This window comes from Parasteatoda tepidariorum, chromosome 4, assembly GCF_982258835.1.
Source record: "Parasteatoda tepidariorum strain Cologne lab strain chromosome 4, Ptep-v5.0, whole genome shotgun sequence".
Lineage (NCBI taxonomy): Eukaryota > Metazoa > Arthropoda > Arachnida > Araneae > Theridiidae > Parasteatoda > Parasteatoda tepidariorum.
The window spans coordinates 76,864,630-76,882,389 of NC_141758.1; the positions used below are offsets into that span (position 1 = coordinate 76,864,630).

The window sequence follows — 17,760 nt, forward strand, 5'->3', positions numbered from 1 at the left end:
ATTTGTCGCACCCTTCTACGTTACAACAGCGGATGGCGCTTATGAAGGAATGGCTCTTCTCAACGATATCAGCGACCAGAACAAGGCTTCCAACTATCTATACGGCGTTCAACAAGGATTCGATGTGCTACTCATTCCCATTCACAAGAGAGCTCAAATGGATAGAGGCGAGCACTGGATGCTAGGAATTTACGAAGCAAGCTATGGAGAACGTCAACTATTAGTCTGCGATCCAGTCGACAACCCGCTGCCCATCGATGCTGTTTTGAGAAAAATACTGCGACACGTTTTGAATACCGTTGTTACGAATGAAAAGCTGAAAGGATGCATCGTGAAACCTCGCAACGCTTACAACCACCAAGATGACGCGTCTTCCTGCGGAGTTTACATCATCTTTTATGCTCGACAATACCTCTCTCATCGACGCCTTTTCCTGGACAAGAATTTTCAAGATGCGGATGAACGGAAGCAAATTTACGAATTCGTTGTGAACAGTGACCAATTGAACATGTCGGGACCATCTGAAGCCGCATCTTTCACATCTTAGACCAATATGCACGCTTTGAATATCCAAGATCCGATGATAACGCCGTTGCGCCCGACAAGAGCAGTCAAGCAGCGCAGCGAAACTTGGACGTCTCTGAAGAAATGTGCAACGGAACACGATTGATTGTCACCGAACTTTGCAACAACATAATCAAGGCTAAGATCATCACCGGTGCACACGCAAGCCGACAAGTACACCTTCCAAGGATCACGCTCGACTTCAGCAAATCACAGGTTGGCGCAAATATGCAACGGCACCAATTCCCAGTTACTCCAGCATTCGCCATTACGATACACAAGTCACAAGGCCAAACATTCGAATTCGTCGGCGTGCTTCTCCTCACGACGATCTTCGTGCACGGAATGCTCTACGTCGCGTTTTCAAGAGTCAAGCGTCAAAGTGCGTTGAAGGTCCTGCTGTCTCCTGAGAATCCAACCCACACCCGAAACGTCGTATGGAAGGAAGTCCTGAACAAGAGAAACTCACCAGCCGCACCTGCCTCTCCGACAAGAAACTACCTGGACAACATGGAAGACTTCGCAATCGATGATTAATGTTAATTATGTTTATGCTGTTATAGGTTTATAATATGTTTCTTATGTATGTATATATGTTTGGTTTTTCTAAATAAATTTGTCAAAAATATTGAACTTCAACACTCTTCAATCTTTACACTGCTCACTTTGTACCATTTATTTAATTGTATAATTTTTTGTTATCAATTACATTTTATTTCCTATGACTTTTCAAACTTTACCTTTGTATAGAATAGTTCCTTTTCCAAACTTTGTTTAGATAGTTTACAATGGTGCACTTTAACCGGTTATCTTTTCACCAATGGTTTCACAAATTTTCTTATGGCATATGTATTGTTTTGATAAATCACAATTGAAAATTTAAATCTTCGAGTTAGCTTCGATACCTGTTTTCTCCGAGCGGAGCTCGGTCACCCGCTGGTAAAATAAAATTCAAATTTACATCGTGATAATGCGTAATAAATTTGAATAAAATCATGAAATTTTTTTTCTTCAATAGACTAAGTCATTAAAAAGTGGCTAATAATAAATAAATACAAAAAAACACGAAGAAAATTAAGAAAAACAGTAAGTTTCATTTAATCTGGCAATCTTGTTACTAAAATATTTTTTAAATCATTCTTGAAATATTTCCTGCTCATGTAAGTACATTTGAATTCGCTACTCGCTTTATAGATTTTGTTTTATTCTGTTTTTTCTTTTTCTTTTCTTTTCTGTTTTTTCGTGTTATTTTTTCTTATTGTGTTCTATTTTATTTATTGTAATTTTTGTAAAAATTTTTCTTGAGTGCTCCTCACACTATTGTATTAATATATTTTGCTTTGGCTATATTGATACAATAACAGAAAGCACTCATTTTTGCGGATATAATCGTGTGGGTTGATGAAAAGATTATATCTCTTATTTTCCGGATTTTTTGAATTTTTTTTATCTCCCCCCCCAGTTGTTTTTCATTATTTTTCATTATTATTTTTCTTCCCCCCCCCCCATTTTTTTTTCATATGTCTGTAATTTTCCTTTGTTTTGTCTTCATTTTGATAAAACTTAAACTTAAATTAAAAATATTTCTTAGAAAGTATTTCTCAAGAGAAGACAATGTTCTTAGGATATTTCCTAAAACAGTAAAAAATTTTCTATTGAATTATTTTGGATTATTATCTATCTTATCTACAAGTTGTTTAGTTTTCGAAAATTTATAATAGAAAAAAGTTAAGGTTAAAAAATATTCTTGCAGAAAACTCATATGAAAGAGCATAATTTTTCCTTCTTAGAATTCCTGGTTTTAGATAAAATGTTCTTCAATAGATGGCTCTGTAGATAATTAATGTCTAAATCAAAGGAAAATGCAAGCTTGTAATTTTCAAAATATTTTAATGAATGCAAACAGCATTATAAAGTCTTTGGAATATCAACCGTTAATCGGAAACCAAACAACATTCCGTTAAAACAACCGAGCGTAAGAATAATTGACGCTCTAATACTTGAACCTACTATCATAAACACTCATGTTGTATAACAACCCAGCACGTACTACATCAGACAATAACGGAAAGAGAGGGCCGGGATAGCCTGGTCGGTAGGACGCTGGGCCCATATCCAAGAGGTCGTGGGTTCGATCCTCGCCGGCCGAAGACTCCCCGTGTAGTAAATGGTGACTGATGCACGTTAAATCTGTCAAGTCTCCATGTTCCCACAACAAATCAATACCTCTGGGGGTACTGATCCAGGAGTTTCCTTGTCTTCTGGATTGGTTCAAAATTACAAGGCTACGGAGTTGAACGTAAGTAGTCGCAAACCCATGAAATTGGGTCGGCTGTTCAACGACGGTTATAAAATAAAAATAGAATAACGGAAAGAGGACAAAGGCATTTGCAGCGATGCAAGTCGAAAAATGTTTAAACTAAAATTTTCTTTAAAAAAAATCTTCAATGACATAATTGTGTAAGATAACTTGTTAACTAACTTGTCGTAAGATTTTTTTTTTTAAATTTCAATCTTTCTTATACCTTTAGAGAACTCATCAGTCTGATTTTAGACACGACTATCTTTCACTAGATATTAAAATAAACCACCATTATACTAAGCATCGGTTCTAATAATAAAACTCCCCAAATTGTGATGCAATGATTGAGAGAAAACACCATGTGAATAATTTTTTCAACAAATTTTACAGTGGCTCATAAAAAAAGATAAATATAAGTTTAAAATTTTTCTACACGCTTTGAACTAAAATGGTACTCCAAATACAATTATTCGTATCAATAATTTAGGTCGCTTAAGTCTGATTAAAGTTAATTTCACTCTGTGTCTGATTAAAATTAAAGCAACGAGAAAAGTGTAAAAATAATGGTACTTAAAAAAAGCATACATTCCTTTCGGTACCATTATTTCCTAAGGACTTATTACTTTAGAACAGTGCTTCCCAACGTGTGGTACGTGTACCCCCAGGGGTACGGGAACAGTTTAGCGGGGGTACGCGTTCTTATACCAAATATCTTGCAACAAACGGAAATTTCCAAAAAATGTTATTGAAAAATAAAGCTATCCATGAAAATTTACGATTACGTATTTTTCTATTGGCTATTTTTTGCAGAATTAACAGTTAATACAGCAGCCAGTTGTGATTTTCAACTTCTGTGCAATTTTTTTTACAGTAAAAAATACATAAATTTTTTTTATTAGTGGTACACAGCGTTACGAAAAATTTACAAAGGGTACACAGAAGTCATAAGTTTGAGAAATACAGCATTAGAAGGAAAACAATAATAAAAAGAAAATGAAATTAAAACATTCGATTCGCCTGAAAAATTAATAAAATTTTTAAATCATTGAAAGATTGAATACTATTTAGAAAAATCTAAAATATTGATTACGTTTGCTCAACAGTTCTTTTTAAGCCTTCTACTTTTCAATTACTTATATTTCTTCTCTAACTTTTAATTAATATTTCATAGAAAGTTTAAACATAATCAATTATAAATTCCAGCCAGTATTGTATTGACTAAATACTTATTACCTGAAAGCAAAGATCCATGGCAAAGCTCTAATGCAAATGTCTATGAGTAAATATCATTATTGATGTTGAACTCACAATAGATAGATATATTCTAATGATTATTTACTCGGATAGTCTACTTCAAAGCTTTGACAGAGAAATATACGTTTAAAGCGAAAGCTCGAACAACTTCTAAAGAGCTTTAGCCCTATAACTTTCCACAGACGCTTGGCTAAGTTTAATTAACGGGCTTTGGCAACAATGTTTGATTGTTCGAATACTTTGTAGTTCCGAAAATGGAGTTACAATTATTTATGACATTTAGCTTCAGATCTGTATTTTGCTGAAAATTTGTTTTTGAATATGGTTCGAATATAATATAAGTTAGAATAGATTGTTTTTGCATGCATCCTAAACATCTTTTTGAACATAAAATAATTGCATGTTCAAAAAGATGTTTAGGATGCATCCTAAATGCTGGAATGATACATTGCTGTACAGTGCGCAATAAATAAATAAATTAATTAATTAAAATAACTAAAAAAATAGAATAAAATAAAATAAAAAAACGACCACCCTGAATAACTTGATCTAATGATCGGATCTTCACGTTCTAAGACTCAATCTTAACGGCTCGAGGGGTCGCCTCAATTATGTTAATGAATAAGTGAAGACGATAAGTTACGAAATCAGACGTAAAAACGCACTTTCTCTGAATAAGCATAAATTTTCTTCGAGGAATTCGGATTTGCTGGTTAACGGTTAAGCAACCAGTGTGATAAACTGATTGTTTAACCGTATCAGGTGTAAGTGTCTTTTTATATGGTAAAATAACAATTAAATAAATTGTTTAACCATTTTTTCCGAGAAATTTCTGACAAAGTATTTAACACAAAACACTTATTTATGCCACAATATCAAAATAATTTTATTATGAAATCAAATAAAGAAAGAAATATGTCTAAATATATTAGATATGACTTGGTTTCAGTTCTTTAAAGATATGAAGTTAAAATAAATCTTTTTTCTGACCTGAAATTAAACTGAATAAATAAACTTAAATTTTTTATAGGTATTAAAGGTTTGTAGACAATACTAATTATTAAGTGTAATAACTTCATCGAAATTCGCAATATTTAACGCACAACACTTACTTATGCCGCAACAGCAAAATAATTTGATTATAAGTAAAGAAATATGTCTAAGTTTATTAGATTCTCAGTCAAAGAATTTTACAACTAATAAAATTTTACGATAAATCATTACAGCACCAATTAAACAGCATTTTATTATTCAGAATTCAACTTATCCTCGGGCAATAAATTTTTATTTTATGTTTTAACCCATTTTCCTCTGAAATTAAGAAAGAGAACTTGGAGTTTCTTTAAAAATAAATATTTATCAACCTCTAATAAAAGATTACAAAACGTCAGGCATGAAAGTTCTTGTAAAAGTAAAAGCTCCGTCGATTTTGTCCCCGACACAGACAGAAAAAAAAATATTATTGATCAGGACAATAGATTTCAATAGATATAGGAGTTGAATAAATCATCGCGGTTAATGTTCTATGAAACATCGCCAATGAAGGGGATAATATTCAATAGATTCAAAAGAGTTGATACCGTTTCAAAACAATCTTGTTTCATCTCACAGAAAATTGTATGCCTTTCGGATTTTTTGGCTCTAGTAGTTGAGCTAAACGCTTTTGGTGAAAAAAAATCCTTGAACTGTGATTTTTCTGAGAATCTATTAGCATCGCCACAAAGAGGAAGCGAACGGTGAACATAGCTGAGCAGTTGGATGAAAAGTTTAAGATGTCAGAATCCCGTTGTGCCAACTATGACATTAAATTTAATGTTTTGCTTCTGAAACGAAAATGAATTCATGGGCACACGTGAAAAGAATATGACGTAAATGTTGAATGAATAGAAAAGTCGATTCGGCAATCGATTCGACAGGTATCCCAGCCATAAATTTTCGGGTGGTCATCATCTCGGGAAGAACACTTCATGCCATAAATTTTCGGATGGTCATCATCTCGGTAACAACACTTCATGCCATAAATTTCCGGTCATCATCTCGGCAGCACAATTTCGTCTAATAAATTTTCGGTTTATCGGTTATCATTCGAAATATTATTATCTCAGTAACATTATTCTGTGCAACAAATTTTCGGTTGGTCATTATCTCAGGATCAAAATTTCGCACAATAAATCTTCGGATGGTCATCATCTGAACTAGAAAGTTTCGTCTCATAAATTTTTAGGTGGTCACCATCTAAGGAACAATATTTCGTGCCATAAAATTTCGGATGATCATCATCTTGGGAACAAAATTTCGTGTTGTAAATTTTCAGATGGTCCTCATCTCTAGGAACAAAGTTTCGCATGATTAAACTAACATAATACAATAATAAAACAAAATAAAATTACTGAAAAGGGGAAAATAATCTAGTTCTCCTCACTTTCGAAAGACGTGAGGGGTTTTTGGTTGTTATAGAAGTTTATTACGAAAGTGTATGTGCCCTACGTTTGTCATGTTTGGTTAGACAACAATAGAATTATTTTCTCCATTTTAGTCCACTAGAAAACTTTTATTTCATTTTATTATTTTCTTCTTTTTAGTTTGCCAGTCTATCAATTTGTTTATGGAAACTTGTCAAAATTTCGATTGGCGATAAAACGTTTGTTTGCATCAGTTCGGAAACAGTTTTAACTATTAAAATTTATCCGAAAGATGTTATGTCTGTAATAATCTCGATTATTACAGACATGTTATGTCTGTAATAATCGAGAAACCTTAGAATCTTGTGTTGCAATAAAGCACAAAATTCCTGTAAACATTTTATCGTTTTGGTCGATCGGAAAGTAATTGAAATTCGTATTGGCAAGAATTGAAATTGGACGATAAATTCTGTTTCTAGTGATCTGAAAATGAGTGAGCGTTGGACAAACACAGAAGTTCTTTTACAATTTGAGCACTTTAGCTGGTCGAAAAGTGATCGGAATTTAGATTGCAAGATTCCATTGTAAAAATGCAATAATTAAAAAAAAAAGATGACAAAAAAATGTTCAGAATCTCGCTTGATTAAAATATTATGCAAATACAATATCGCGTGTCTTTAATTTCGCACGTGATATAATCTCGCGGGGACACAATATCACGTAAAACTATCGGTCGCTTACATCATCTCCTATAAACCGTTTAAAAGAATAAAGTTTCGTAGAATGTAAAACTGAGCGGATATAATCTCGTAGAGGAAGAATGAATTGATTTTCACGAGACGAAATACTACGGCGATGATGTAAATAATACACGCGGAATTTTACTCACACTAAATTTGTTCTGGACGTAAAATAAAAAAAAAGTGAACCTTTGTTGGTGAGGGTTTTTAGTAAAACCATTTATTTAATATTTCAGACATCACTTATTATCTCCAATCATGTCGAACACATTGTACATAAAGATTGCGTTACAATTTACAAGTCTCGTGTAGATAAACTTTCAAGTAAACAAAATGCCCGGTGACTAAAGCCTTTACGAAAATACATGGTCAAAACATTGCTTCTATTATAGACAAAATATTAGGAAAGATTTGACTGATTGATTGAGATTTCATATATGCATTTCTAAGTACAGTTTTGTTGTTCAATATTTTTTTCATTCAACTTTTCAAAAGGAAATTTTCCGATTATCAAAGTTTTTGCTCAAGAAAAGACTTTCTGGCGATATTTTACCTATTAACACTATTTTAGATTGAAAAATATAATTCTGTTATAATTTGAACTCTGGAAACCATGGCAAACAAGGATAGTATTCTTTGACCAAGCTGGAAACATACTGAACAATGATATTTATCGATTACGACATTATCAAGAGAGTTTATAAATTTTTAATTTGGAATTCAAAATATATTGGACAATGTAAAAAATAATCTTAAATAGTCATATCGTGGTATATCGTAAAATATCGACATTTCCTGTCCTGAGGAAAAAAGTATGGCCAAAACAAACGGAATATAATAAAATTTACCGTGTTTCTGGCTCAATGGGAACACCAAAAAGCTCCGTAATTTTTATCAAAGCACTTCTGTAATGATTTTTGTGAAATTATCAATAAAAATTGGTTTTATAATATGTGATGAGCTGCGGTAAATGTGGTAAAAGGTGGTATCATGATATATGCAATAAAAACTATTTATTTGGTTAAATTTCAGTTTTGTATTTTTTACTAAATACTTGGTAATAAGAACCATAATTTTGAAAAAAAGAATTCCCGGTAAATCATTACCATATGAACTGAAAAACTACTATATAAGTGGTTAAATATATCGTATATTTTGGTTTTTATTGACAAGAATTATGTTTTTTTTGCCCTAGAAATATCATTATCATATAGCTCGTTAATATCGCACGATATTTTTCTCCGTATGACTATGGATTAGGTTATTAAAATTTTGAAATTGCATACACCGTAAAAATTTCCAGATAAAATTCCGATAAAATGTTTTGGAACGAAAAATTTGAAAACCGCAATTTTTACTGTAATATTTATAGTAAAATCACTGAATCACTATAGTTAAATAATTATTATACTGCAAAATTTACGGTATAAAATTTTAAGGTAAAATTAATATTACGGATGATGCACACAAGGTACCGGTATTTTTTACCTCAATTTGATCTGGAATTCTTTACAACTTAGTACTAGGATAAGTACACATAGCACCGTATTTAATTTTCATGAAACTGAAAGTTAAATTTTGTTGTCTTTTTAAATTTTACTACCTTTCAATAATCGTCAACTATTGTATGAAAACATAGGAGGGGAAAATATTTATCACAAAACTGTTTTCCTTTAGCTGGACTAAATTTCTTTTACAATTAAGTTTTTACATTCCTTTGTTCCTTTATATACGATATTAAATTCACGATCTGATTGAGAATTAAAAGATAACAAAGGTTTAAAAAAGGGGAAAAAAACAGAAAGATATATCATATTTGCATTCAGAGATGGGATTACTTTATGAATGTTTCCTTACAGAATATATTCGCATCTCAAGGTTAGAGATTTCTGAATAGGGCTACCATATTTTGCAACAAGAGTTATTCTAGTAGAAGCTGTCGTAAAAAATACACAAAAGATAATGCCATTCTAGTTTTTCAGTCTCTTCGTTTGATGGAGTTTAAACAGCTGTTAATCAAAAAAATGAAGACTTAATAATAAAAGATAAAATGAATCAAGGACTTTTAATAACGTTTATGATAAATTGAAACGTGTACTGTAAAAAAATCTGGATCAAATTACGGTATAATTTTGCACCCAATGTGCTGGATACCAGCACATTGGATGCATCATCCGTAAAATCCATTTTTACTGTAAAATACTATAAAGCATTTTAAGTCTTTTACGTCTGTTTTAATTTCAAACGAAAAAAAAAAAAACATTTCTGGTAAAATTACCATGATGTGGCAATGACATATTTCTCAAAAAAACACTGTAATTATGGTTAATGAAATCAAACGATCGACGTATTGTTACGATTTACAGGAAATTCTGGTTTTCTCAAATTATAGTTCTTGTGACCACATATCTTGTAAAAAATACAAAACTGAAAAGTATATTTAACCAGATTAATAGATTTTATGCCACGCTTTAAGGAATCATGATAAAATTACCAAATCTTACTACATTTCCTAAATTATATCACATATTATAAAAATATATTTCATTGCTAGTTTAGCCAAAATCATTATCAAAGGGCTTGGGTAAAAATTTTTGAGATTTTTGGTATTTTCCTAGAGCTAAAAACAAGATAAGTTTTTCCAAATTCTGGAAGTTTTGACTTTAGTTTTTTTCTCAGTGTAGTTGAAAAAATAAATGCACGTGAATGGATTTAATTGTATGTTAAAGTATTTGCAAACAATTTTTCAGAGTAAGTTTACGTTTTTAAGTAGAAGATGCCCTCCAGGTTAAATTTAAAATTTGTTTTGTCTTAATGTAAAACAAACTTTTGTGCATATTGGTTCATTTGAACCAAAAATGAATAAAATGTTGGTAACTTGAACCATAAACTCTCGTAAACTTTTGGCAAATTTTAATAAGGTGTTTAATTGAACCACGTTCCAGTTTAGTTTAAGCTATTACATTGCGTAATCTAGTGCAAAAAAACTAATAATATGGCACCATATTTAGATTCCACCAAATTTGAACGATATTAAAGCTCAATTCACTCAACAGAGAATATGAGGAAAAAATCTCCCGAACTTGAATAATAAATACGTTTACGCGAGCCTTCAAATTTAATAAAATTTACAATGAATTGCCGTGGAGTAAATTATTATGAATTGATTTAAGCCATTTAAGCTGTAAAAAGTTTCGAATCAAATTACGGTATAAAGTATCGACACTTTTGGTACATCATCCGTGAAATCCATTTTACCGTACAATATCATACCGTAATTTTTTCAGAAAAGTTTATCTAATTAGAGTGATACAATAATTTTACGGTAACTATTACTGTAAAAATTACGGTATATTAAATCTTTTGGTTCGGCAACATGTTTTGTTTAAGCGAATAGAAAAATCTTTGCCCATAATTATATAATTTGTTTATCCAGAGATAATTCCATGCAAAAAATAACTAATAGTAAATATTAATTATGTTTTATTATCTTATTAATTAACAGTCGAAAAATATTTGAACAGTAAGGTATCAATTTTTCGCATTATTTTAAAGACTATAATTTTACACGACAAAATACAAAATTTGAGCGAAATTGGTTAAATAGTTCCTGATTGGTTGGTACAATAATTTGACTGTAATTATTATTGTAAAAATTACTGCTTATTATATCTTTTTGTTCCACAACATGTTCTGGAAAATAGATTTTACTGTAAAAAGTAGCGGCAGCCTAAGTGCCAGTAATTTTTGCCGTAATTTGGTCCGACATTTTTCACAGTGTTCTGTACAAGCTGACTAACACTAGTTTCTGAAACATCTAAAGTTTCAAAACCCATGGTTCAGTCATAAATTTCATAAAAAAAATGTTATATGAGGAATAATAGAAATAATTTTTATGTTTCATAGCATTTTTCATTTTATTTTAATTTATGGCGTTAGTCTATTTGCGCAGCAAATAGCTTATAATTGCTTCTTATTACACTAAATATTATACTAAGTTGGAAGTTTAGCCTCCTGCTTGCTTTGTTCACCGAATCGCAAATTTAACAAAACTTAGTGGTTTGCTGAAAATAATTTATAACTGTGTAAGGCTTTAATTGTTTCTTATTACACTCATACATTATACTTTATTCGGTGATATTGCCTCCTGCTTACTTTTCTCTTCAATCATCATGATTGTTTAGCAATTATTATTATTATTATTATTATTTTGAACCACAAGCTGATTTTACATCAAAATTCAAACTTAATAAATTAAAAGAAGAACTCAAATTCTTTTATTGTATTAACTCAAATTTGGTTTCACAGATTAAGTTTCCTTATTAATTTGGATAAAAATTTTTATACCTGATTATTTTTTTCAGCTACCATTGTAACTTTAACTATATTTTTGGTTTTTAAACTCTTATTTCATTTAATGTTGCTTCAAAAACTAAGCAATGTAATCGTGAAATACTCTTAGCGGAAGGCACTATTTAAAATTAATATGAAACAGTAATTCCTGATTATGTTTTATAATTCTGTATTCATTGTTTTCATTGTCATTTCATTGTTATGTTTAACTGGACAAAGCTTCATAAAATGCTCATCATAAAATTAAATATAACTCATTTACTGTTTAATAATTGTAAGACTTTTAATAAAATTAGATACTTATTTAAATATGTTTATCCTACAACTTTATCTTATTATGCAATATCATAGAGTTACTTTATTTTATAAAACAACGCTTTTAGTTTTAAATCTTTAATTTTGAACTAATAATTAAAATAAAAAAGTGTAGCAATAGAAAAGAATGAAAGATGATGAATAAATATTAAAATGTAAATACTTTTATATTAAGGGTAGCTAAAAGCTTTAGGTAGACAATACTAATTTTTATTAATTTTATTTTTTATTTATTACATTTTTCGTTAATTTCGTGCTAATGACAACTCAAGAAAAATTGATCTTCATAGGTGAAAATAGAACAAGCTAGGTGATTTATCTGTCCAATGACAATGCGCGAACCTGTCATAATTTTCATTGGAATTTCATGTTATAAGAAACTGAGAAAAACAACATAATGATTTAAGAAAGCTGAAATAAAACTTCACAGTAGAATATATCATATAGCGTTAATATTAAAAGTGACTGCCTAATTTAAATCAAACAAAGCAGTCAACCATGTATTAAAGCTATAGTTAAAAATTAATCAATTTTATTACCATCTATATAATCAATATATCCTGAAAGAATATCCAAATTTCTATATCAATCACTAAAAATTTTTAAAATTAAAAATTTATTTAATGAAATTAGGCTGTTTTTCTTCCTTTTATAAATTTATTTACAATTTAGATTTTCAAAAAAAATTATTACAGTTTTTTTCGTTTATTCCCAACTTTTAAAACATTTCTGAAAATGCTTAAAAAAAATCTTTAATTCATATCAGTCAAATTGTAAATCTCTGAGTTATTTCAGAAAAAATAATGTTGGGTTTCTTGAAAGATTAAATGAATAATACATCGATAAATTTATGTTTTATTCATTTATTAAACTTCGAAGGTTTTGTTTTAAAATTTTTAAAATAAAAAAGGTTTGACGCAACTATTCTTTCTATATATATAAAAAACGATATTTTAAATTACAAAATAAAAGTGAATTAAGGCATAAACGAGACTTCCAAATGTTTTTGAAAATCTAGAAATCTACAAAAGTTTGACCGTAATATGTAGTATCATTCATTATTTGCTTATATTTCCGATTAATTTGTCCAGTCATCGATTAGCATACTCATTAATATATTGTTTCTCTGATTCACCAACTTACTGGCTGATTGATTCGTCGATTCATTGGTACAATGATCACCTCTTCATCCCCTCAATGATTCACCTATTGATTTATACATTAATTAGCTTAGTCATCTAAACATCAATACATTTATATTATGATTTATTAATTCACTTTCTTTTAACCCTAGTTTCGTCTTACTTTTATTATTCACTCGCTGTATCAAAATTCATTCATTGTAGCGTCATTCTACCTGATCTGGTAGGTCACGCGACAATAAAAAATATTGCTAATGTACCTCTTTTTCGTAATAGTTTGAGAGCAATTTATTTAATTGTTATTTTACCGTATTCAAACAAAACAGTCAAATAACCGTAAATAAGATGGTATTCAAACTGTTAACTGTAAGAAAATTTTTTTATTAATCGCTTTTACCTAAAACGACTAAACAACCAGAACTAGGATAAGACTAGGAATTTCACCAACTAGGCCCACCTAATGAAGCCACTTAGTTCCGTGTTGCTGGGTACATATTGTTGAGAGGGTTAATCTGTCAATCTCATGACTGACAGAACGGGGGTTCGAAAACCAGGGTTCCTTCACAAAACAGAGGTATTTTCGAGGTTGTTTTGAGGTTGACAGATGTAAAAAAATACACCTGAGGTAGGAAATGAGGTTATGTTTTGCTCTTAAAAAAACCTCATCAATAGATCTCAATTTCAACTTCATTTACACCTCTCAAAATCAACCTCATAGCTCAGCAATACTTTGATTTAAAATCGGGTGAAATAATTCACACCTCTGATGAGCTTATTTGCCTTAAGTGTAGAAAAAAGTAACACCTACGATTCGAAAGCAATCTCTTTTAGCTGGTTCCTCTAAGGAAGATTTCTATTAACCTCAAATGTGAAGCAACTTCATAACCCTTGATAATAAGCATTATGAGGTTGGTTTTATATGACTGTTTTTGATTTAGAAATGAAAATAAAAATATTATTAGCCTTTTTCTTAAAATAGTTAACAATATTAATAATATAAATGTTTGAAAATGATAATTTAAAATTAAATAAACTATAAATATATAAATAATAATTACTTAAAAATGTATCTACAAAAGATGAAATGCCGCTTTTCGTGGTATAACACAAATAAAAAAAATTCCAATTGATAAGAATTTATTAAAATTAAAAAATTTATATTATTTATATTTTTTACTTATTTATGAACAAAGAATGAACTTATTTATGAGATTTTTCTGTTCACTGAAACTTTAAACTATAGCAAATGCAAAAGTGAATTAAATTTTTTTAAAAAGGATGTCCCTTTATAAATCGCCTCTGCGGTACAACACAAACTGTAAAATTTCAATTGTGGTATAATGCTACCTTCTTTACCGGTTTATGAACAAAGCATGAACTTATTCATGAGCTTTCTTCGTTTAGTGAAACTGATAACCAATTCACAAGAGAATTAAAACATTTTGAAATCAAAACCCCTTTATAAACATTTTCTGCCGTATAACACATGTTGTGAAAATTCATTTGTTACGTAATATTGTGTTCTACCAGTTTATGAACAAAGAAGGAACTTATTTGCAAACTATTTTTGTTTATTGAAGCCTTAAACATCAACCAATTTATAGGAAAATCAAAACATTTTTTGACCTAAGTCCCTTTATAAATCCCTTCTGTGGTATAACACATATTGTGAAAATTCGTTTGTTATATAATGCTGTGTTTTACCAGTTTATGAACTAAGAATGAACTTATTTGCAAACTATTTTTGTTTATTGAAGCCTTAAACATCAACCAATTTATAAGAAAATCAAAACATTTTTTAACCTAAGTCCCTTTATAAATCCCTTCTGTGGTATAACACATATTGTGAAAATTCGTTTGTTATATAATGCTGTGTTTTACCAGTTTATGAACTAAGAATGAACTTATTTGTGAACTATTTTTGTTTATTGAAGCCTTAACCATCAACCAATTTATAAGAAAATCAAAACATTTTTTAACCTAAGTCCCTTTATAAATCCCTTCTGTGGTATAACACATATTGTGAAAATTCGTTTGTTATATAATGCAGTGTTTTACCAGTTTATAAACTAAGAATGAACTTATTTGTGAGCTATTTTTGTTTATTGAAGCCTTACCAATTCATAAGAAAATCAAAAAATTTTTAACCTAAGCCCCTTTATCCAGTATAAATTATGATTAGCTTCTGTTTAAAAATATTCTATTCGCTTCTATTTATTTGTTGAAATTTTCTATTAGTTAGAGACTGAAAATATTTCTAAGACCAAGTCACCGTACCTAATATAAGGTTAGTTCTTTGGTAAGTCGTACTCAATCACGACTTGTCACAATTCGCTTGGAATCGCGAGTTCAGCAAGACAGTTTCTGCCCCTAAGGAATTTCTTGCCATTCCAGAAAAGAGTTCTTCTAGATTCACTAAACTAGAATGCTCATTAGGATCTGCCACAGTGAATCCTTGCTGCAAGATTCACATCTTGTCACCCCACAGATTCCATTCTTCGAAAACTGTAACTTTTCGGGAATAGAAAAAAGAATGTCGCAGATTTGGAAATAGAGTAATCACTCTTTATTTCGTTTGGGAGCATTAAGATATTAACTTTAAGTTGCTTTACATTTTTAAAATGTTGCTTTCTCTCCTAGTTTATCTTTTTTTGCTTTCTAAATTATGTCAAGTACGGTTCAACGTTTTCAACCAGGGGGGTAGTTGCTGCTAATTTTCTTTCTTTTTTTTATGAAGAAAATTGATTTTTCCAAACCTGAAGATTCCATTTATGTGTACAGTAAAATAAAATTTTATTGAATAAGAATTGTTTGATGTTTGGGTGTTTTCTGGGTGTGTAATATCACCCTAAAGTAACATGAACTATTTTTCATTCGTTACATCCACATAATTTATATTCCAATATTTAATTACTCAAAAATAAAATAAAATAAAAATATCATTTCTGAGGTACTTAAAAAATCATTTTAAGGGAAAGGACAATGTTATACTCAAAGAGCGTGAATAATTTTTTTTACTTCTAGGATCTAGGCATGTTATCCATCAACATTTATCTGTTTAAAAATTGGAAAAAAAATTGTGCTTAAAATTATTTTTGGTACATACGTTAGTATGTACCTAGAAGGTTTGGTTTTAAGGGGAAGAGGGGTTATGTTTTTTCGCTATGATTATTGGTCTATCGTAGTAGTTTTCCAGTCAAAAAATATTTAATTAATTCTCAAGCAATTTGTAATAAAAGAATGATTTTAAATAGTTTATTGCTAATTAGTATGTGTCAACATTGGAATTAGTTATAAAAATTGCTAAAAGGTGACGCTGTATATGGTAGAAGGCTGTTAACATAAATAAGTGATAATGCTTTAACCCTACAAAGAGTTTTTAAGGATTTTTTTAAAAAAAAAACTCTTTCGTCACACATGAAATAACGTTTTTGAGTAAATAATATACGATATTTATAGTAATAGTTTGAAAGCGTTTGGCTGAATTTTTCTTAATTTTAGCCAACAATGTCTATGTTAATGTTGAAAATGGCGTTAAATGTCATTATTAAGAAAAACCACAATATGTGAAAATGAAAAGTGAGCTAAAACTAACTACTATTTAATTTTTTAAAAGTTATTCCATCGCAGCATTTCCTAAAGTCACGAAAGTTTTTAAAAATTTACAGTTTTTTATAGAATTAAATGATTTTGCTCTGTCCAGAATGCCTTTTTTTGGGAAAATTGGCGATTATCAAAAAAGTTTAGTAATTTTATCTGTATATAAACTGCTTGTCGTTTTAAATCTCTGATAATTCTTTATTGGAAGATTGTTTATATAGTATAAGCTTTGATTCGAATTTGAGACCTTTAAACTGTATTGAAACAACAGCGTGCAGAATTATTTTTTGTTCATTTTTAAATTGTTTATTGTAGTAGTACTAGTGCGCTGTTAGTATACAGATTTTGTTTCTGTTTCCAAGCACAGAACCTCCCCCTGGTAGGCTCTTTACTTGTCCATGTCAAACTTTTAACAGATTTTAAATAGTTTTAGTTAGATTTAGTTAGATTTAGAAGCAGTTCAGTAATAATTTTAGTTAGAATTTCAATGTTCAGACGCTTTGTCATTTAATATGCGTGCCACAGTTGCCCAATTTTTGAGGTGGTCATGAGATAATAATTTTTATTTTTATTTTTAAATTTTCTAAACGTTGGCAAAAATGCAAAAAGTCTAATATCTGTCTTGATTTTAAATTGAGTGAGTTTAAATTGATGATGACTCATGAAAATTTTCTTTATTTATCTGAAATACTGAGAGGGGCATGTACTTACCGTCCCCACTCTCGCCAGCAATGCCCATGTGAGTTTTTATGATAATTGTCTTATAGTTTTTCTCCCATTTTCGTTTGTAAAAGAAAAATTTAAAGTTTTAGTACGGAATTAGATCACTGTTTATATCAGTTTTCTATTACGTAAATGATTATAATAATATTCAAACCAAGGAATTTTTAATAGAAAAGTATTGATGTAATAAAATACAAAGTACTTCACACGGAAGTCTTTCTAAATCTAAAATTATATTTCTAACGGAAAGCATAAGCGGAAGTTCAACTTATAATTTTTCAACTTGGAAAATTCAGTTTTGTTTTCTTTAGCTTTGACAAGAAATAATTCTCGGAGTCTGGCAAAATATGAGCATTTTCTTCGAA

General features: G+C 29.9%; 1 protein-coding gene across 1 annotated transcript; it reads left to right on the top strand.

Annotated features, from left to right (window-relative positions):
* Window positions 1-648: 648 nt before the first annotated feature.
* Window positions 649-1,101, top strand: LOC147811809 (uncharacterized). Its single transcript, XM_087162215.1, has one exon. It carries the CDS (start codon window positions 649-651, stop codon window positions 1,099-1,101), a length of 453 nt encoding a protein of 150 aa, XP_087018341.1.
* The last annotated feature ends 16,659 nt before the right edge of the window (window positions 1,102-17,760 follow it).